This window comes from Podarcis vaucheri (genome assembly GCF_965113315.1).
Source record: "Podarcis vaucheri genome assembly, chromosome: 7".
Lineage (NCBI taxonomy): Eukaryota > Metazoa > Chordata > Lepidosauria > Squamata > Lacertidae > Podarcis > Podarcis vaucheri.
Window position 1 is genome coordinate 82727352 of NC_138765.1, and position 20927 is coordinate 82748278.

At 46.4% G+C, this 20927-nt stretch overlaps 1 protein-coding gene across 18 annotated transcripts in view; it reads right to left on the minus strand.

The window, feature by feature from the left end:
• HSPG2 (heparan sulfate proteoglycan 2) overlaps nucleotides 1-20927 on the minus strand; it is a 212890-nt gene that overhangs the window by 66333 nt on the left and 125630 nt on the right. For 11 of the 18 annotated variants that reach the window (XM_082229608.1, XM_082229623.1, XM_082229618.1 and 8 more), the window contains 14 exons: nucleotides 20571-20621; nucleotides 18696-18791; nucleotides 17974-18219; nucleotides 16241-16339; nucleotides 15193-15276; nucleotides 12574-12666; nucleotides 11513-11593; nucleotides 9489-9719; nucleotides 9295-9408; nucleotides 8152-8279; nucleotides 6475-6561; nucleotides 4829-4887; nucleotides 1695-1868; nucleotides 160-270 (listed from right to left, as the gene is read on the minus strand). In XM_082229608.1, coding sequence (XP_082085734.1) covers nucleotides 160-270; nucleotides 1695-1868; nucleotides 4829-4887; nucleotides 6475-6561; nucleotides 8152-8279; nucleotides 9295-9408; nucleotides 9489-9719; nucleotides 11513-11593; nucleotides 12574-12666; nucleotides 15193-15276; nucleotides 16241-16339; nucleotides 17974-18219; nucleotides 18696-18791; nucleotides 20571-20621 — 1654 coding nt within the window. The remainder of the gene's footprint in view (nucleotides 1-159; nucleotides 271-1694; nucleotides 1869-4828; nucleotides 4888-6474; nucleotides 6562-8151; nucleotides 8280-9294; nucleotides 9409-9488; nucleotides 9720-11512; nucleotides 11594-12573; nucleotides 12667-15192; nucleotides 15277-16240; nucleotides 16340-17973; nucleotides 18220-18695; nucleotides 18792-20570; nucleotides 20622-20927) is intronic. The other 7 variants (XM_082229613.1, XM_082229612.1, XM_082229611.1 and 4 more) reach the window with 4 other exon arrangements.

Genomic DNA, 20927 nt, shown 5'->3' on the forward strand with positions numbered 1-20927 from the left:
GGGAGGGGAGGAGTTATGCTAAATAGCAGAGAGCCCTCTCGACTCCTGTGGCTCCCATCAATCGGCAACCACCCCTTCCTGCCCCAATCTCGAGCTCTGCACCTTTACAAGCTCTTCCCAGTGAAGGAAGTTCACTCCTAGCAAGAAGGTGCGTCTCACCTGTGACGACCACCTCGGCACGGCTGGCATTGCTGAACTGCGGGTTGCGGCATGTGCAGATGTAGACGCCGGCTTCGGAGGGCTGGATGTTGGGGAAGTGGAGCTCCAGACCTGGGGAGGAAATCAAGGGAGATGGAGACAAGCTGGAAGGTTTCCCAGGGGTCATCTAGTCCAACCCCCCCCGCAGGCCCTTCTTTTTTTCCTATTATTATTATTATTATTCAAAGTAATAATCATATCTGAAGGCTATTAAAGTTTTTAATGTTTGATGACTTATCATGTTTTTAATATTCTGTTGTGAGCCGCTCAGAGTGGCTAGGAAAACCCAACCAGATGGGCAGGGTATAAACAAATTATTATTATTATTATTATTATACATAAATAAGAATAAAAATGTGCACCCCACCACAGAGACCGTTCCACTGTAACTATCCAACCTCCCAAAATTCCAGCACCTCTTGCAATGGTTTGACCCCTTTCTGTTTTAACAATACAAATTCTACAAATATATCTTCCATATCTCATTGAAATCATTTCTCCTGCGTATTCCCCGTCTTACCTTAATGACACATGTCAATTTATCATCAATAGCTATATCCCACACACCTCTTTATACCATCCTTCCATTTTATATTCTGCTTGCCCCTTTTATCATAATGCGTGCAGCTGTCAATAAATGAATTTGTGAGTAAGTCCTTCCTAGCCTGCAAACCTTCCACCCCATTGTAAATGGATAAAAATGCTACCTCTGGACTTTCAGTCAGCTTTAACCCAGTGATTACTGTTATCTCCTTAAACACCCTTTCCCAGAAAAATTGTACATAATTTACAGAAGGCTGTCTTTGGGAGGGAGTCTGTGCGTGTTACAGTGGGTAAGGAGGGGAGACACATACAATTCTCCACTGAGGCAGCATATGAATGAAGGTAGCCATCTTCCTTTTAAGCAAGACTGAGCGGCTCAGAATTGATTCATTTACCAAGCCAGGAGAAAGCTTCCACCCTCCCTCTGAAACCCTGATGGTAACTGTCAGGCTGCTGCCAGCGACTCCCGGCTGGTTGCCCAGGAATGTACAAAGACGAGGGAAAGTTTCTTGCCGTCCACTTTTGATTCCGTATCTACAGAGAGAGGCTATAGAACCCAGCCTCTTGGATAATGGCGTTGTCCTGAGTGAATCTCCACCCCCCATCTCTCCCACTTCCTCATTCGTCACTTCTATGGGTGCTGCTACGTGCCCTCTGCCTTTGAGCTCTTTGCTCCCCTACTTTCAAGGCTCACCAGGTTCTGGGAGGGGAGGTCTGGAATGCTTTCTAAAGACACTGTGTCCATCAGCTGTCGCCCCCCTGGCGCTTCCTCTTCCACCTCCTCCTCTCACATTATTTCCCAGCTTCTCGCCTCATCTGCCTCTGAGCGGCAACCTCCCTCAAACTCCTGTTGTGAATCTAAACTGTCGTCCTCTTCCTCCTCTCTGGAAGAGTCAAACTGGGGGTACTGTCTCGACCATTCCTCCTCTGCCCAGTCCCTGACAGTAACCCACCTTGCTGCCTGCGTTGGGTGGTGCTGGGCACGGGGCGCCCGTCTTCACGGGACCAGTAGAAATAGTGCGGTGGAGCCCCGCTGACGTGGCAACGCAGGGTCACCTCGCTGCCTTGCGAGACGGTGGTCCGCGGAGGGTGGACTTGCACGACGAGGCCTGGCTGGTCTGGAGTACCTGCGGAGTTGAGAATGGCTCAGATTAGGGCAGCCGAAATGATGGAAGGGATGGGGCTGTCAGAATTCCTGCTCCATGATTGCAGTCATGGGATTGTTGTCTTTCACATGACGGTATATGTTTTGACTCCACAAAGCGGGAAGCGACGGAGACAGGATGTTTGTGTTACTGTGTTCCGTGAAGTGGGACTATTGTCCTTTGTTCTTTTTCTCTTTGCTGTCTGATGCTAGAGAGAGAGGGAGCCACGTTGCAGTGCTCCGTGTGTGTTATATGTAAATAAAGTAGATTAGCCAAAATGCTGAGTTGCTGAAGTCTGTTACGGAAGTTGCGAAGACTCCGCAGATCCCTAAGTGTGCCAATGTCTGTTGGCATTGGTCACTGTGATATTCGGGCAGAAGAAAGCTTTTGAAGCTCCCGAACGAATGACCAGGAGGGAGGGAACACGCCAGTCGGGCATGTGTCTCTGCCAGGGTCCTACTCAAGTGTACGCTGAACTCCTGACAAGAGGGACCGCTCTAGGAAGAAAGGTTTAGGGATAGAAAGGTATGCAAAGATGCATGCCCAGGAGGAAATGGAGAAAGAAAATATTTTTCCCAAAAGAAAAACTGTAATTCTAATTCTTTTGGGAATTATAGGGACAGAAACGCAAAGAGAAAGAAGGTTCTTTCGATCATATGTGGTGGTGTTGTGGTAAGGTTAAAGCTTACTGGGAAATGATATATAATGAAATGAAAAGGATGTTTAAAATAACCTTTGTTTAAAAAAACCAGAAGCTTTTCTATTGGGAATTATAGGGAGAGAACTACCTAAACTTTATAGAAACTTATTCATGTATACTACTACTGTACAGTGGCAAGAATGTTACTCGCCCAAAAATGGAAAGAAGTCCCAGCAAAGGAAGAATGGATACAAAAACTTATGGCATATGCAGAAATGGCAAAACTTACTGGAAAAATAAGAAATCAAGATAACAAACTTTTTTATAAAATAATGGAAATGGTTTATGGAATATTTACAGATAAACTGCAAACAGATAAGAACATTGGCAGGATTATTGTAATAACCTGCATTTTCGTAAGAGTATATATTTAAAGTAGATGAATAAATGAGCAAATTGAGTTAATTTGGATATGCAGAAGGTATTAAAAATAAATTTAAGGAACCGCAGAAAGAGGGAGAAGGAAGTCAAGTTTTGAAATGCTGAAATGATTGTAAAATTAGTGAAATGTATAAACCTGAGAAGCATAAATAGATATATTTTTTAAAGAGAAAGAAAAGGTTCCTCACCCCACCCCTCTCTCTCAGAATACAAGAACTTGAGTTGAGCCAAAAAGGTTAAATAAGAAGATATGACGCTACGTAATGTGATTACAGTGGACGCTGGGGTTGTGAACGTGATCCGTGCGGGATGCATGTACGCAACCCACAGCATTCGCAACCTGCATCTACGCGGGTTGCAATTCGGTACTTCTGCGCATGCGCAAAGTGTGATTTAGCGCTTCTGCGCATGAGCGACAGCCAAAACCAGGAAGTAACCAGTTCCGGTACTTCCAGGTTTCGGCGGGTCCGTAACCTGAAAAAAGGCAACCTGAAGCGTCTGTATGACTGTATATGTAAATCTAATAAAAATTATTATAAAAAACAAACAAACAGAACACAAGAACTTGCAGACATCTGATGAAGCTGAGTTTTGGAAGGTTCGAGGAGGATAAAGGGAAGTCCTTCTTCCTGCAGTGCGGAGTTAAACTACGGAACTTGCCTACACAGGAAGCAGGGAGGACCACCAGCTTACATGACTCTAAAAGAGCATGGGGCAAATTCATGGAGAAAAAGGTTACCAATGGCTATGAACCATGATGGCTATCCACGGTTGGAAGAAGCAGTGCTTCCGACTCTTGGCTGCTCGAAACTGCAGTGCAGAATCAAAGGATAATGGAATCTGAGCGCTGGAAGGGGTCCTGAGGGTCATCTAGTCCAACCCGCTGCAATCAGGAATCTCAGCTAAAGCATCCCTGCTTGTGGGTTTCTCTCTTTTTTTATAAAATATTTATTAATTTTTTTTGAAATATAACAGAAAAAAATGGAAAAGAAAAAATTAAAATAAAAAATAAAAACAGTTAAAAACATACATTATTTCTTTTACTTATTTTCTTTTAACTTATTTCCCGGACCTCCCCATACCTCCCTTTTTTGTATTCCACTTCCATTTATTGGTTCAGCAAATCCTTACCATTAGATTTTAACCCATTTATAACCCTTTTTTCATATTCTCTTAAATCATTACAGCTGGAAACCCCTTAGTTGCTATCCAACATCATTCTATCATTCTTTAATTTTACAATATTTCTGTAGTAGATAGGTAGCCGTGTTGGTCTGTCATAGTCAAAATAAAAAAATTCCTTCCAGTAGCACCTTAAAGACCAACTAAGTTAGTTCTTGGTATGAGCTTTCGTGTGCATGCACACTTCTTCAGATACACTGAAACAGAAGTTGCCGGATCCTTCTATATAGTGAGAAGGTGGGGAGGGGTATTACTCAGAAGGGTGGTGGGAATGGGAGATTGGCAGATAGCTGAGATGAGCCTATTGACGACTCTTAACGACTGTAATAGGTCTTACAGGAAAAGGCAAGGGGTGAGAAGGTGAGAAATGGAAATATTTCTGTAGATAGTCTTTAAATTTCTTCCAGTCTTCTTCCACCAACTATTCTCCCTGGTCTCGGATTCTGCCAGTCATTTCTGCCAATCCTGCTTGTGGGTTTCTCGCAGGCTTCTGGTTGGCCATTATGAGAACAGGAAGCTGGGCCAGATATGCTACTGGCCTGACCTGGTGGGCTCCTCTATCTATACACAGCAACCCTTCGCTGCTGGCAGTGTGGCGTGTGCAGTGTGTGTGTGTGTGTGTGTGTGTGTGTGTGTCTGTGTATTAAGGCAGAGGCCAGCTGGCGGACTTCGTACTCACCCAGGGACACACACTTCTGCCCACGGATATTGGGGTTTCCTGTGTAACCTGGAGCACACCTGAGAAGGAAGCAAGAGAGAGGGAGACAGGTGAGAGTCACACCTCTGGGAAAGAGACCAGTCAATGGCCCTAACAGCCCTAACAGCGGTGACAGAAGAGTTATTGAGAGTTAGGTGTTGGAAAAACGCCCTGGGAAGGCTGCAAAGTCTCCGGAGCGTTCCCCGGTAGCCCTCTCTGGCTGTAAATCTTCTTCAGTCCAGAGCAGCCAGTAATAAGCGACCCTTCTCGCCTGAAAAGAGCACGCCAGCCTTCTGGTATATCATAGCAGAAGAAAGACTCAATCGTAGTTCTAAAACTGTGGGATATGAAACACAAGAGCAGTCAAGTACAACATTCCTAGAGTGAACTTGTTTACACATGGGGAGGAATGTTTGTCCAGCCAGCAGGTAAACTTCCTGTTTCCTTCTGGGCTGGGACAGGCCTCCTCTGCATGTGACTAGAGGTGGGTGTGGCCTCACCTGTGCAGGTAATGACAAAAGCACAGGGCAGGGCAGCCATCTCTCTCTTTTTGACTACAGGCATCGAAAAAGCAATGTCTGCTTAGCCAAAGATGCCCTCTTGGCTTTCAGCCCAGAGAGGGCAAAGGTACTGTCTTCTTATGAGATAGTTTCCAGGTAAATGTTACTTTTCTAAGCTAAGTCTGCCTTCTGGGATCCTATTGTGAACAGAATGTATGTGAGTAAACTCTTTTTATACTTTTGTAGAAGACTGTGTTGTGTCTTATCTTTTATGAGGGAATAATGGGAAAATACCAGAACAGTTATTATAGAGGCTTTAGCGAGCATGAGCAAACGCATCCGCTGCAAGTTTAAAAAGGGGAATGTTACTTTGCTAAATTGTGAACTTGTTAACACAAGTTGGAAAGGCTATTATCAGACAATATATCTTCTCCTGCATCCCTGAACATTCCCACAAAAACTACTTTATTTACAGTCTTATATACAGAGACTCGGGGACTCGGGTGGTGCTGTGGGTTAAACCACAGAGCCTAGGACTTGCCGATCAGAAGGTCGGCGGTTCAAATCCCCATGACGGAGTGAGCTCCCGTTGCTCGGTCCCAGCTCCTGCCAACCTAGCAGTTCGAAAGCACGTCAAAGTGCAAGTAGATAAATAGGTACCGCTCTGGCGGGAAAGTAAACGGCGTTTCCGTGTGCTGCTCTGGTTCGCCAGAGGCGGCTTAGTCATGCTGGCCACATGATCCGGAAGCTGTACGCCGGCTCCCTCGGCCAATAAAGCGAGATGAGTGCTACAACCCCAGAGTCTGTCACGACTGGACCTAATGGTCAGGGGTCCCTTTACCTTTACCTATACAGAGACTCCATCAGTACGTCTGTGCTCTCTGAACACCAGTACAGAACCTTGACACACATAGAAGCAAAATCAACTTCCAATAGTACTCAGTAGGAAGAGATAATGCAGCCTTTCTTTCTCACACTCTCTCAGACACTCACATGATGTATACAAATCATAGTGCCACTCGCTGTAGCAGCTCGGATAGATAAAAATCCTAACATTAGGGCAGATCCACAACCAAAAGAGCTACTGAGCTACATCCCTGCTCGTCCGCTGGCCAGTTGGATACTCACTGCTCGCAATACTGGCCAGTGTAGCCTGGCTCACAGGCTGTGCAGCGGTAGCCTCCGCCCCCCAGGCTCTCACACGTCCTTGAGAACCTGAAAAAAATAAATAAAGTAAGGAAGAAGAGTCAGGAGGCTTAAAGGATATCAGAAGAGTCCATCTAACCTGGCCAACCAGATGCCCCTCAGCAGGGAAGCCCCGTTATAAGAATTTTAAGGTCCCAAATATAGAATATTCATAAATGCACACATATCTAAATATAAGAACCATGTGCCTCAAATAGTACGAGAGGGCAATCCTGAAGCCATTTTGACTCTCCCAGTGACCTCAAATAGTCATTGCAGTAAGAGAGGCAAATGGGGAAAGACTTCTGCCCAGATAAAGCAATCAGTGACCACTGTCAGGTATCCTGGCAAACAGGATTTCTGCTGAAGACTGCCTCCTTCTGTGATGCATGTATGTTTTTTTGGGGGTGGTCTCTGGCTACAGGGTGGGCAATTTCAAAAGTCTATATAAGCCCCAATGTTCTGGGTCCCTCCTCCCTCCTGCGTGTGGTGAGTGAGGACCCTGTTGCAACAGCTGAATAAAGATCAGGCTTGCTAGCCACTTTGCTTCTCAACATTCTCTCGTTGGCCTCTGTTATTTTCTCCTACTGATAGGGAACTCACTTAAGGGCTCTGGAATAGCCCGTAAGGGAAAGGGAGCAGGCTTTCTTATAACACCCCCAAGCAGGACCCAAGCAGGAATGCTCTCCCCATTTGAGATTTCCAGGGACTGGCATTTGAAGGTAGACTGCCCCTGGATAGGGAGAGACCATCTATCTAGGTGCCCCCATGGGAAGAAAAAATAAGAAAAGCCCTGTTGAATCAGACCCATCTTAGTCCAGCATCCTGTTCTCACGGGGGCCAACCAACTGCCTCAATGGGAAGCCCAAAAAACAGAGCAGTCACTGTGGCTTGATAGCTTTTGGGGGGTATATATATATATTTTTTTCAATTTTCTGTTTTACAATTCAAAGTACTCATTTTTACATCCTTGAAATATCCGTGACTTCCTTTTTTTCTCTTTCCACGGTTCATTTTACATATCATAAATCCCTGCATATTTTACAGAAACTGCACCATTCCGAATGCCATTATTGCATCCATCACAGCTTATTTACACTGTTGAATTTATCTTAATGCTGCCAGCGTTTTCAGCTGTACATAATGATTTCCCATATATTCAATAAACACTTTCCAGTCTCCTCTAAACATATGCTCTTCTTGTTCTCTTATTCTATATGTCAGGTCCGCAAGCTGCGCATATTCCGTCAGCTTAAGTTGCCATTCTTCTTTGGCTGGGACCTCACTCATTTTCCATTTTGGGGCTAACAAAACCCCGGGCACAGTAGTGGCATACATAAATAACCTTTTTTGACACCTGGGAATGTCAGTCTGAATTATCTCCAACAGAAAGGACTCTGGGTTTTTTTGGGAAAGTACTTTTAAACTTTTTTTTTCCAATTCATTATGGACCCCTTTCCCAATACTCTTTTGTAACCCTTGATACCTTTATCCACCTGGAGTGGCTAGCTACAGCAGATTTGCTCACAAATCCACATCCGCTGCCATCCTGAAACCCAGTCAAGCCCCCATCTACTCAGTCTCTCTCTCTTTCTCTCTCTCAATGAGCCAACATCGTACTGGTTTTCCGGATCCGTCAGCGGACAGGCGCAGGGCTGGCAGTCCTCTGGGGTGCCAGCAGTAGCGTCTCCGTAGAATCCGGGTGCACACTTCTCACAGAACTCCCCAGCAGCATGATGAAGGCAGCTCTGGGAAGGGCAAATCATTTAATGTGTCAACAAGACTAGAAGTTATTACAATTACTTGAATAAACATGGTTCCAACAAAAATGCTTGGCTGTGTTTAGACTGATTTCGCAGACAGAGGTATCCCAAGATGGAGACAAATAATTAAATACAGATCAAAGATAGAAATGGCTGAATTGAAACCGCAAAGAGTGGACGGAAGTCAACAAACCAACAAATTAAAAATGGCATATGAGGGACTTTGTGAGCAGAACACCCTGATACTGGTATGAATTAACTAAATACTGCTTTTTCGTTTGATAGGTAGTTTTAGTTTTGTTAATTTTTTGGTTTTATCGTCGTGCATTTTCCTTTTCTTTTTTTCTTTTTTCTCTCTCTTTTTATTTCTTTTATATAATACACACTTATTCTAGATGTTTGACAATTTGATTATGCATACTGCAATAACTATCTTAAGTCTAGAAATATCCAATGTAAGATTAGTTTGTGGTTTTTTTGTATGTAATGTTTGTTTAATAAAAGTTAAAAAGGAGAAGTTATTAATATTGCAGTAGTTGTATAAGGGATTGTTATTTTGACCAGAATGTAATTGAAATCCTTAAGATTTTGGAATGCAGAAATAAAGTAAATCATCAAGCCATCAATTCTAGCCACCTAAATTATATGAATGATCTGGTACTTGAATAATTTGATACTTGAATGATTGGTATTAGTACAGTGGTACCTCGGGTTACAGACGCTTCATGTTACAGACACTTCAGGTTACAGACTCCGCTAACCCAGAAATAGTACCTTGGGTTAAGAACTTTGCTTCCCACATCCCATTTGGCCGCAGTAGTGGCATACATAAATAACCTTTTTTGATACCTGGGAATTTCAGTCTGAATTATCCCCAAGAGAAAGGATTCTGTTGTTGTTTTTCAAAAATCAATTTTAAACATTTTTTCCTCCATTCATTATGGATCATTTCCCAATACACTTTTACACCCGAGTTTATATGCCTATGGAAGTTGCTCACCGAACAGGCGCCGGTCTCAGGGTGGCAGGAATCTGAATGCCCGTTGCATTCGCACAGCGCACAGTGCCCCAGGTAGAGCCCACCGCCTGTCCGGGTGTAGCCAGCTGCACAATCCTGCAAGAGGGACAGGGTGGCATCAGCGAACAGTGCCCCATGAGCCCACGTGCCCAGCCTGGCCCAGCGAAGAGGCTCACCTGGCAGGAAAGACCCTGGTAGCCTGGTGGGCAGCGGCATTCCTCCACCTCCAGAGCCCGGGGCAGGCTGGTGTAGGTGGGCACCGCGGTCTCCATGCTGACACCGGTGATGCCAGCCGACAGCATCTCGGTGGAGTGAGTGGCGCGGATGAGAATCTCGTCCAGGTCAGCCAGGACCATCATGAGGTGCTCCCGGGTGGCTGGCTGGCCATCTGGGCGCTTCCAGTATTGCTGGGGAGAAAAAGGGGGGAAGGTTGATACTGTGGGATGGAATCCATTGGCGCAGTCAAATGCAACATTCCTTATTTCTCTAGAGTGGGCACAAGCAGGGGGATATCCAGTCAGGGTAACTTGCTGTTCCACTGGTCTGGAACTTTCTCCCCCTACATGTGACCTAGGAGATGATGATGATGATGATATAGTATTTATTCCCTGCCCATCTGGCTGGGTTTCCCCAGCCACACTGGGCGGCTTCCAGCAAAATATGAAAATACAATTATTTATCAAATATTAAAAGCTTCCCTAAAGTGGGATGCCTTCAGATGTCTTCTGGAAGTCAGATAGTTGTTTATTATCTTGACATCTGATGGAAGGGTGTTCTACAGGGTGGGCGCCACTACCGAGAAGGCCCTCTGTCTGGCTCCCTGTAACTTTGCTTCACGTAGTGAGAGAACTGCCAGAAGGCCCATGGCGCTGTCTGACTCCATAAAAGAGCTGAGTCATGCAGTCATTTTCTCAGTCGTTTTGTCTTTCTATTGTCTTGCTGTTCTTTCGCTGGCATGCTGCTCTCCTGCAGCCATTTTGTTATCTTAATGTAAATTTTGCTGTTTGCTGGCTCTCAGTTCAGTCTCCATATGAGACAAACTCACAGTTTCTTTATGTAACTACCAAGTGAAGCCTGCCTTTCAGGGATCAAATCGTGAACTGAAATGTGACGAAACTTGTTACTTTACTCAGAAAGACTCTCGTGTCTTTATTCTTTTAAAAGGGATCAAAAGGGGACACCAGTAATAGACTTAACTAAGAGATTCATATGAATCTGCAAACTAGCTTCCAGCTATATTGAGGGGAATCTTCTCTGCTACATCTCTTACTAGTATGAGTAAAGGAAGAATAATACTTATTCAATATATCCTTTCCTACTATCCTTAACATTTCCACACATGTACCAGCAGAAAGCAGAGAAGAAGTTAAAGCTGACCAAAAGTCCAGAGGTAGCATTATTATTCATTTACGATGGGGTGGAAGGTTCACAGGCTATGAAGGACGTGCCCACAAATTTATTGACAGCTGCACGAATTATGATAGCTAGGAAGTGGAAGGGGCAAGCAGAATATAAAATGGAAGAACGGTATAAAGAGGTGTGGGATGTAGCTATTAATGATAAATTAACATGTGCCATCAAGGTAAGACAGGGAATACGCAGGAGAAATGATTTCAACAAGATATGAAAGATATGTTTGTAGAATTTGTATTGTTAAAACGGAAAGGGGTCAAACCATCACAAGAGGTGTTGAAATTTTGAGAGGTTGGATTAGTTACAATGGAATAGTCTCGGTGGTGGGCACATTTTTATTCTTATTTATTTATGATTATTACTTTACCATATATATATATGGTAAAAAAGATATATATAAAAGAAAGCGGGGAAGGGGCAATAATGGAAGTGGCTTCACTGCAACTCTTCCCGCCTGAGTTTTCCTGCAACTAGTATTCAGAAATATTGCAGTCTCTGACCATGAAGAAGAAGTTCTTGCAGAGCCAGATAAGCTCATTTTGTGGGCACAGCAGAGGGACAGGACAAGTGACAATGGACAACGGAAACAAACTGCAGGGTCCGTAAACTTAGATCCATTGCTCCTCCAGCTGCTTTATTTAAGCCAGATTCACCCACGTTCTCCACCAAAGCAGTGACAGTGTTGCCTGGATCCCCACCTCTCTCCCCTTCCCAGGTATATGGGGTGGCTTCATTGCCACCAAGAGAAACATGGAGCTCGGGTGCAGACGGCACAGGGAGGCCTCACCTCCTGGAAGATGACCTCAAAGCTCTTGCGTTCCCGAGGCCGCAGCTCCGACAGGTAGGCCACCAAGGTGATGTCGTTACCCTGGGGGGGGGGGAGAGACACCAAAAGAGAATGTAAGAACATAAGAAGATCTGGCTGGATCAGTCCAGTATCCTGTTCACTGTGATGCCTCTGTCAAGAGCTCGTCATGTGAAAGACAACAAGCCCATGACTGCAATCATGGAGCAGGAATTCTAACAGCCCCTAAGAGAAGCCCTCAAAGAGGATTCAAGCATGGGATCAACGCTCCTGTAGTTTCCAGCAACTGGGATTCAGAAGCGTCGCTGCCTCCTCCCATGAAATCAGAGCATGGCGCTTGTGGCTAGTAGCCACAATAGCTAGTAACCTTATTCAGAAGGTAAAGGTAAAGGACCCCTGGATGGTTAAGTCCAGTCAAAGGTGACTATGGGGTTGTGGTGCTCATCTCACTTTCAGGCTGAGGGAACCAGCGTTTGGCCACAGGCAGCTTTCCGGGTCATGTGGTCAGTAGGACTAAACTGCTCCTGGGGCAACAGGACACCATGACGGAAACCAGAGTGCACAGAAACACCGTTTACCTTCCCACCGCAGCGGTACCTATTTATCTACTTGCACTGCCATGCTTTCGAACCGCTATATTGGCAGGAGCTGGGGCAGAGCAACGGGAGCTCCCTCCGTCGCGGGGATTCGGACCGCCAACCTTCTGATCGGCAAACCCAAGAAGAGGCTCAGTGGTTTAGACCACAGCACCACCCGCATCCCTTTTCTTACTCACATGATATTTCTGCTAGTGGCTGCTAAATCCCCTCCCCCCCAAAAAGACCTTTATCTAGTTGCCTCCAAATCAGAGGCATAAATAAACATTTATGGGAGTGGTGTATGTGGGACTCAGAGCTTCCTCCAGTCCCAGAAATGAGGGCCTCTGCTGCTATACAGGTCCCAATGCCCAGTGAATTCCAGGGGATGCCCCCCCCCCCACAACCTCTCTAGCTAAACCTGTAGAAACCCAGCCCTCTCCTGAGCAAGCAGGGACTCTTCCTTACAGTGATCTGCACATCAGCGTCCGGCAGTGGGGTGCCTCGTCCTCCGGCATTGTAGGAAAGGGTGTAGCGAAGGCGCCCCCCGTAGGATCCAACCTGCAAATGTGGGGCGAGAGGGGTCAGGTCATTCCATCTTGATGCAGGTCAGGGGCCGCCCCCCCCCGCACAAGTGTCATGCACCCATCGTAAGGCCCACGTTTTGAAATTTCCAACTTCGTAAAAAGTGAATTTCCCTCCACCGTTGCATTTCCCCCAAAAAGGTTGAGCACATGGTTCTTCTCTTCCCCCAAAATGCTGCCTATTTCATCCCCACAACAACCTTGCAAGGTAGGAATTTTTAATTAAATTTAAATCAAGTAAATAGGAAGGTGACTGAACTGAAACGCAAACGAGTAAGACTTCTCTAACCAGACCCAGTTTATACGAAGCTAGATACAATATCATCACATTTCATAGAGTCAAGTAATAATTAAAAAAAAAAAGACTTTGGGGAGTCTTTCAAAGAAATTGCACCCTGTGCATGGTGGCGAACGGCTTCTGGGGCTAGCATGGCACCCCCAAAAGCAAAGTGCACCCCCTTTATGCTGCCGTTCCCTCGCCTACTCCCTCCCCACATTTTAAGTTCTTCTAAAGCACGGAAGTCATCAGGAAGGTGTCTGCCTCAAGCAGTAGAGAACCTTCTTCTGCCCAAGGGTCTCCCTCGGTGGTGGGTGGGGCTAAAGTGGGAGGGACTAAAGTCATAAGTGGGTGGGGCCGTCGATGTGACTGACTGGTGCCGCAGAGTCTCAAGGAGATCTCAAAAGAACCTTAGAGGGTAACCTGCAACCCTGCTCCAAAGATTTGCAGCTTCTTGGCGCAGAAAACAAAGAGGGCTCTGTGCATGTGCGAGGACTTCAGAGGAGCCCGGAAGCTGCTGGATCAGGCCCCGTAGTCCAGCACCTTGTTTTCCCAGTGGTCAACCAGAGGCCCATTATGGGAAGCCCGCAAGTGGGACCTGATGAAAACAGCAGCCTTCTCCTCACTTGGGATTCCCCACAGCTAGTTTATTCAGAGGCATTGCGGCTTCTACAGGTGTGTCTATGCGAGAGATGAAAAGCTTCACCCCCCCCCACAAAAAAACCCCCACACAGAGTGTTCTCTTTGTGACCCCCCAAGGCACGACCTTCCCTTTATATTTATTTCCCCCCCCAAAAAAATTATTCATTTTATAACACAACTAAACAACACAAACAGAAAAACAAACAATACAAACAAATTCTTGTCTTCTAGAATTTTTTCTAAACATTGTTAGGTGAGCTTCCCCTAGTCCCCCCTATCTGATATTCATTTTACCTCATCTTTAGCAGTTTACATATATCATAAGTTTTAACCATTTTTTAAATCACACTTACTTTTACCATAAAAACCTCCAAATTTTACCCCTTACAAGTAATACTATTTTAAAATACACTATCTTCTACTTCTAACCCTACAGCCTATATCCACTTCCAAAGCTATTCATCATCATCAATCTTTATTACAGTCCAGAGACCCAAAGCAATGCACGATTCATACCAAAAGCTATTCTAAGATTTAAATATTAACATATCTTGCTTTACGACCTTCTCTTTAAAGTTGGCACAGGGGGCACAAAACTGCAGCGTCAACATTCATTTCGCAGAATTGTGGAGTTGGAAGAGATCCCGAGGATTGTCTAGTCCACGGTTCCCAACGTGGGGGCACACGCCCCACAGGGGGCCAATTTGATTTTTATGGGGGGCAATTTGAGAATGGGTTATTAACAGTTCATGGCCTTTTAGGCTTCCTCCACGTGAATAGGAGTTCACTTCTTGAATAATAAGAATTATATGTCACGGGGGAGGGGGGGATCAGGATTTTAGAGATGCTTAGGTGGGGCATGGCCAAAATAAGGTTGGGAACCAGTGGTCTAGTCCAGCCCCCTGCAGTGCGGGAATATGCAGCCGTCCCATACAGAGATCGAACCTGCAACCTTGGCATTATCGGCACTGCTTAAAGTTTTAAGTGTATGCTTATCGCATTTATAAATTTTAAATTTATTGTTGTACATTGTTTTAAATGTTTGTTTTCCTTCTGGGACTGTACCCCCAAGTGCGTTTTATAAGCTGGTCTCCGACCGTAATAAATTTATCTATCATCTATCTATCTATCTATCTATCTATCTATCTATCTATCTATCTATCGGCACCGTGCTCTCTGTCCTCTTTCAGAAGAACACGAGGAACAGCCTGCTGGATGAGGCCAATGGCATCCTGTTGGCACAGGGGCCAACCTGATGTCTCCATGGAAAACCAGAAAGCCGGACTGGAGCTCAAGAGCAACTCTCGCCCTCCTGTGGTTTCCAGCAACTGATACTCCAAAGCACTGCTGCCTCTGGCTGTGGGGGCAGAGCCCTTGTGGCTAGAAGCCCCTTCCCTCCTTGATTTTGTCTCATCCTCTTCCAAAGCCAGCAGAGACAGTGGCCATGTGCTTCAGCGCTGTGCCAAGGACTTTCTTTTGTTTTGATGCCACTGCCGTGCAAACAGACACACGCACAGAGCCCCCGGAATGGCTCTCATCCCTGCTTCTCACCCTGCCCCCCACAGTCCATGCAGTTAAGATTACCTTGTCCCCCAGGAAGGGGTCCGGCAGCTTCCAGTAGAAAGCGATTTCGGGAAGGAGAGAGAAGCCCTTGTAGAGTAACCAGTACTGAGACAGAAGAGGAAGATTCAGAGGAAAGTGAGGGGACCAGCTGACAGGCGAGGCAAATCTCAAAGCACACTGCTCCACAACATGTGCCACAGCCAGCCAGGCACCACAACTCAGAGAGAGAGAGAGAGAGAGAGAGAGAGAGAGAGAGAACCACCCACTGCCCAGAACGTGCCCCAAACTCTAAGCCCATGGGGTGGGTGGGGTGGCACAACCACCCACTGACTATCACTCAGCCACCCGCTCTCCCAAAGAGCTGTCGCAACCACGTTCTCCATCTGCCTGGTTCTCTCTGGCTGCTTTGGACCACAACTCCCATCAGCCCCGAGTTGTGAATTGCAAACACAGTGTCAGGCTTCTGGAACTTAGCTTCCTCCCCACCCTTTGGCAGCAGATAAGCAGAACAAAACGAAAAGCGTCTCTTACCAGTTAGAAATTTTAATGATCACAGCAAGAGAACAAAGAATCCATTTCCTAGGAACGGCGGTGCTCCCAATTAAGGGTTTCTCCCACTTCCTCCCTGGTCACCCACTTCACTTCCGCAACTTGTAACCTGATCTAGCAACCGCTGTGCTTTCTGCGCTGCCACCTTTCTGCACTGCCACCTTTCTGTGCTGCCAAACATGAGCCCAGAATTATAGATCTGGAATGTTCCCCAATCATCCAGTCCAACCCCTGCCAATGCTTGCTTTGCGTCTTCTAGATGAGCAATGCCAAAAGCAGGGTGAAGTCCAAGGCAAGAGGGAGAAAAGAGGAGCTAGCTTTGGTACCAATGGCCCCTCAAATTCCACACAGATTTTGCTTTTTTCAAAAATGCCTTCTAGATATTTTTTTGAGGGGACGCCTTTTTCTGCCTCTGCTCTGGACAGCTGTGTGTTTGCTGTGTGGCAGAGCTCTCCCCTTCTCACACACCTCTCCATGCCAAAGCTCCATTCGCTGCCCACTCTGCCCTGCTTGCGGATACCTTTTTAGCCTCAGACACCCTGAGGCGGTACTGGGAGGAAGAGAGCAGGTTGCTGGAGGAGTCTGAAGACCTTCCGCCGGGCATTCCTTGTCCCTGGGGCTTGAGGCCAAGAGAAGATGTTCAGTGAGAGAGGTAGAGAGAAGACAGGAAGGTAGTGGGGAGGAAAGGGAGGATGGAAGGATAGGAGAAAGGAGGGCAGGAAGGAGGGGAGAGGAGGGAAAGGCAGACAGAAAGACAGAAAGTTGAAGGGAAAGATGGCAGGGTGGAGGGAAGGAGAGAGAAAAGGAAGGAGGGAAGAACAGAAGGAAAGATGGAAGCAGGCAGAAAAGGAAGTGTTATGTACTGAAGGTCTCACCCTGGGCCAGCAGGGGGATACTGTAGATAGTTATGCAAATAAGGGATCGAAAGTGACATTCAGTGATTGGATAGTTTTAGAAAATTGTTACAGTTACATTATACTGGAGCTCCATATAAGCAGGCTGACTGAACCCTTCAGTTCAGTTCTGTTCTGGCCTGTGAATAAACAAGAGCTGTTTGGAGAATCGCTGTGTCGTCTGATATGTTCACCCACAACTTAACAGGAAGATTGTCTCCTTTCCCCACACAGGGCAGATAGTCAAAGCTGGGGGGAAATATGGGAGAAACATATGTTCAAAATGTTGTCTTTAAGAATAAAATAAAATTATTATAAATTAGTTTGGAGATGGTATCTAACACCAGTCAGATTAAATCAAATAAACAAGGAATATTCAGTTTTATGTTGGAGGGGATGCCAGGAATCCGGGAATTATATTCACATGTGGTGGGGGTGTAAACATTTTTTTGGCAAAGGGTGTTTAAGGAGAACAGAAATCACTATTTACAGGTGGGTAGCCGTGTTGGTCTGCTGTAGTAAAATAATAATAATAAAAAAATTCCTTCCAGTAGCACCTTAGAGACCAACTAAGAGACCAACTAAGCTGTAACTAGAACTAAGGAAGGCACCACATTGAGCTGCATGAAATGGAAGAACTCACTATGTTAAAGCTGACTGAAAGTCCAGAGGCAGCATTATTACCAATTTACGATGGAGTGGAAGGTTTGCAGGCTAGGAAGGACTTGCTCACAAATTTATTGACAGCTGCACAAATTATGATAGCTAGGAAGCGGAAGGGGCAAGCAGAATATAAAATAGAAGGGTAGTATAAAGAGGTGTGGGATAGAGCTATTAATGATAAATTGACATGTGCCATTAAGGTAAGAAGGGGAATACGCAGGAGAAATGACTTTGAAGAGATAAGGGGGCGTGTTTGTAGAATTTGTACTGTCAAAATGGAAAGAGGTCAAACATCGCAAGACGTGTTGAAATTTTGGGAGGTTGGATAGTGACAATGGAATTGTCTTGGGGTGGGGTGAACATTTTTATTCTTATTTGTTTCTGATTATTACTTTGTCAAATGAATGAATGAATGAATACATTTTTTTTAAAAAAAAAAAAGAATAGGAAGGTTGGGCAAGACAAAAGGATGGAAAGAAGGGCAGAGGGAAGGGAGGACAGAATCCCTGGAAATGGGAATAAGACATAAGCTCTGAGCCCCTCTCCCCCACCCCGTGGCTTGGCTTCCAAACCCAATATGGCCCTGATGAGTATGATTTCAGCCAGTGCGCTGGCAGCAAGCAGGTGTGCCCCAGGACAGGGCCAAGCAGGGAGACCCAGGACTCCCCTATGAAGCCAAGGAAGGGCAGGGATGTACCTGGGAGCCGGGAGCAGCAGCAAGAGAAGCGGGGAGCAGAGGAGCCCTGGCCAAGGAGGCAAAGGAGCGAGGAGGGCCAAGGTGGGCTGCCTGGGCAGCTGAGGGGGTCCGCAGTCCTGCTGGAGGGGGTTTGGGGGCGCCCTCCTCCTTCTCCTTGGGAGGAGGGGGTGCCCTGCGGGAGGAGGCCTGCCAGCGGGATAGCATCTCCCAGATTTCAGCATCACGTCTCAACTGGGCTTCCTGCACCTGAAGGATGGAGGCGAGGGAGTCAGGGAAGGAAGGAAGAGGGGGGAGAGAGAGAGAGAGAGAGAGAGAGAGGCAGACAGGCAGAGCAAAAGAGGACCTGCAGGCCCAGTACAGAGAGGTAAAGGACTCCTGGACGATTCAGTCCAGTCAAATTCGACTATGGGGTGCGGCACTCATCTCCGCTTTCAGGCCAAGGGAGCCTGCGTTTGTCCACAGACAGCTTTTCTGGGTTATGTGGCCAGCATGACCAAACCACTTCTGGCCCAACAGGACACCGTGACCAGCACCAGAGCGCACAGAAACACCATTTACCTTCCCGCCGCAGTGGTACCTATTTATCTACTCGCGCTGGTAGGCCTGAAAACGGCTGGGCATCCTTGAAAAGGACAGAGCTCAGAATGGCTGCCCAACCCAGGGCAAACGGCGCTATCCCCAGCTGGACAGATCCCCGTGGAGCCGGCTTTTGCACTCGTTACCTGGGTGGCTCGCCGGACCCGGCCGCCAGAGCTGGGGATCCTGCCAGCTGCCACGTCCTTCCTCAGCTGCTCCTCTGTGAGGGATGTGGAGTTCTGCTGGGGTGGGACACGGGCGGTGGGCATGTTGAACGCTGGCCGGCCTCTCGCCTGGTCATGCAAAGCTGACAGCCTCCCCACACCCGACTCCCTTGAACATTAACTGTTGCCCCCCATGCAGAGGCTCTCCTGTTTGGGGGCTTAATATGGGGTGCCCATGCAGGGAAGGGAGGGAAAGGCAGACAGGAACATATTAGGAGGGCAAATGGCGCTCCCCCCAATTTGCACGAAGGGTAGGGGTTTGTTGATCTTAGGAGGCAGCACACCACAGACTTGGGGGCATGCACTGACCCCAGCCACGCCACACCAGCAGACACTCAAAGTTACAGGAGCTGTTAAAAGAGCTGTAGCTCATATGTGGTGGTCATGTAAGATGACAAAGCCATTTTGGGAACTGATATACAGTATAATGAACTGGGGAGAAAATGTTTGTAAAAAAAACAAACCAGAAGCTTTTCTCTTAGGAATTACAGGTACCAACATTCCAAAAGACCAGAAAAGACTGTTTATGTACGTGACAACAGCTGCAAGGATGCTAATAGCCCAAAGATGGAAGGAAACAACAGTCCCGAACTGCTGGACTATGCTGAAATGTCAAAACCAGGGGTCAGCAGAGGCCGGTCCATTGTCCCTCAGACCTTGTGGGGGGCCGGACTATATTTTGGAAAAAAAATATGAACAAATTCCTATGCCCCACAAATAACCCAGAGATGCATTTTAAATAAAAAGACACATTCTACTCATTTAAAAACACGCTGATTCCCGGACCACCCGTGGGCCAGATTTAGAAGGCAATTGGGCCACATCTGGCCCCTGGGCCTTAGTTTGGCTACCAATGGTCAAAACTGACCGGGAGACTCAGGAATCAAGAAGATATAGACTTTAAAAAAGAATGGGGAAAATGTATAACTTACTTAGGAGACCATTGCAAACAAATAAAAACATCAGCTGGACTTAAAAAATAACTTGTAAAGAAACAAAAGACACGGACAATTTAGAGAAATGAAAACTGTGGAAAATGTAATGATATGTAGTTTTAGAAAAAATATTTTAAGGACCCCATGTAGGGGACGGGGGGTGGGGGGGAGTCACGAGCTTCAGAGAATCTCATGTGTGGATATGTTAAAAGTTCTTCTTTTTTCCACTATTTTAAATTTGTTTGTGTAAAAACCGATAAAAATATTTGGAAAAAGAAAAGAAAGACTGGAGAGCTGTCACTGTCGACAGCACTGAGCTGTTGTTATTGCTGCGATTATTTTGATTCGTGACCCACCCTAAGGTTCCCCAGGGCAGGTTTACAATAATTTAAAATGCAAGATTAAAAAGGGTTTAAAAGAAATGACCATCTCAATATAGGGTGGGTTGTAAAAACGTTTTTAAAAGCTAGGTAGCCCAGGAAAGTCTGACTCTGTAAAAGGCTGGGCAAGCTCTGTGGCTTCTGAACAAAGCATGGCAGCCGTTTTGGCACAGATCTCAGCCAGAGAACATAAGAAAGGCCTACTTTTATCTGTCCTAAATCTTCCAACATTCAGCTTTCTCAATGCCATGCATAATAACTTCACACAGTTCCATCACGTCACCTCTCGACTCGCCTTTCCTCCGAACTGAAAAGCCCCAAACACTGCAAATCACCTTTCCTCCTCGCGAGTCATCCTCCTGGGGCCTCCTGCCTTCGACAATCAGGCCTCCCCGTACCCCGGTTTAGAAGCACACAATACAATAGCATGCCCCAGAACCCGACAAGTCCATGCTCCGTTAGGGGCATCTCTGCCCGCGTACCTTGTGGGCACGGCGCATCCGGGCAAAGTAGGTTTCCTTCTGCCCAACCGTCTGGGCAGGAAAGAAAGAATGAGAGAAACGAAAAGAGACAGACAGAGAGAGAGCAGGTAAAGGTGGAGAGTTCATAGCCCACACCAGACCCCCAAATACATTCAGCCCCATCATTGTGCCCCTCCTGGGAACAAGACTCTCCCCGCTGTCCAGCTTGCCCCCCAGTATTCTAGCCAGCTCTGAAATGGTGCAGGAAAGCAGGAGCTCTGAGCAGATTTGGGGGCTGGATAAAATATTTTCCCTCAACCAGCAGGTCTCTCTCATTGAACCTTTGCCCCTCCGAGTTCGAAGTGTCATCCCCTCACA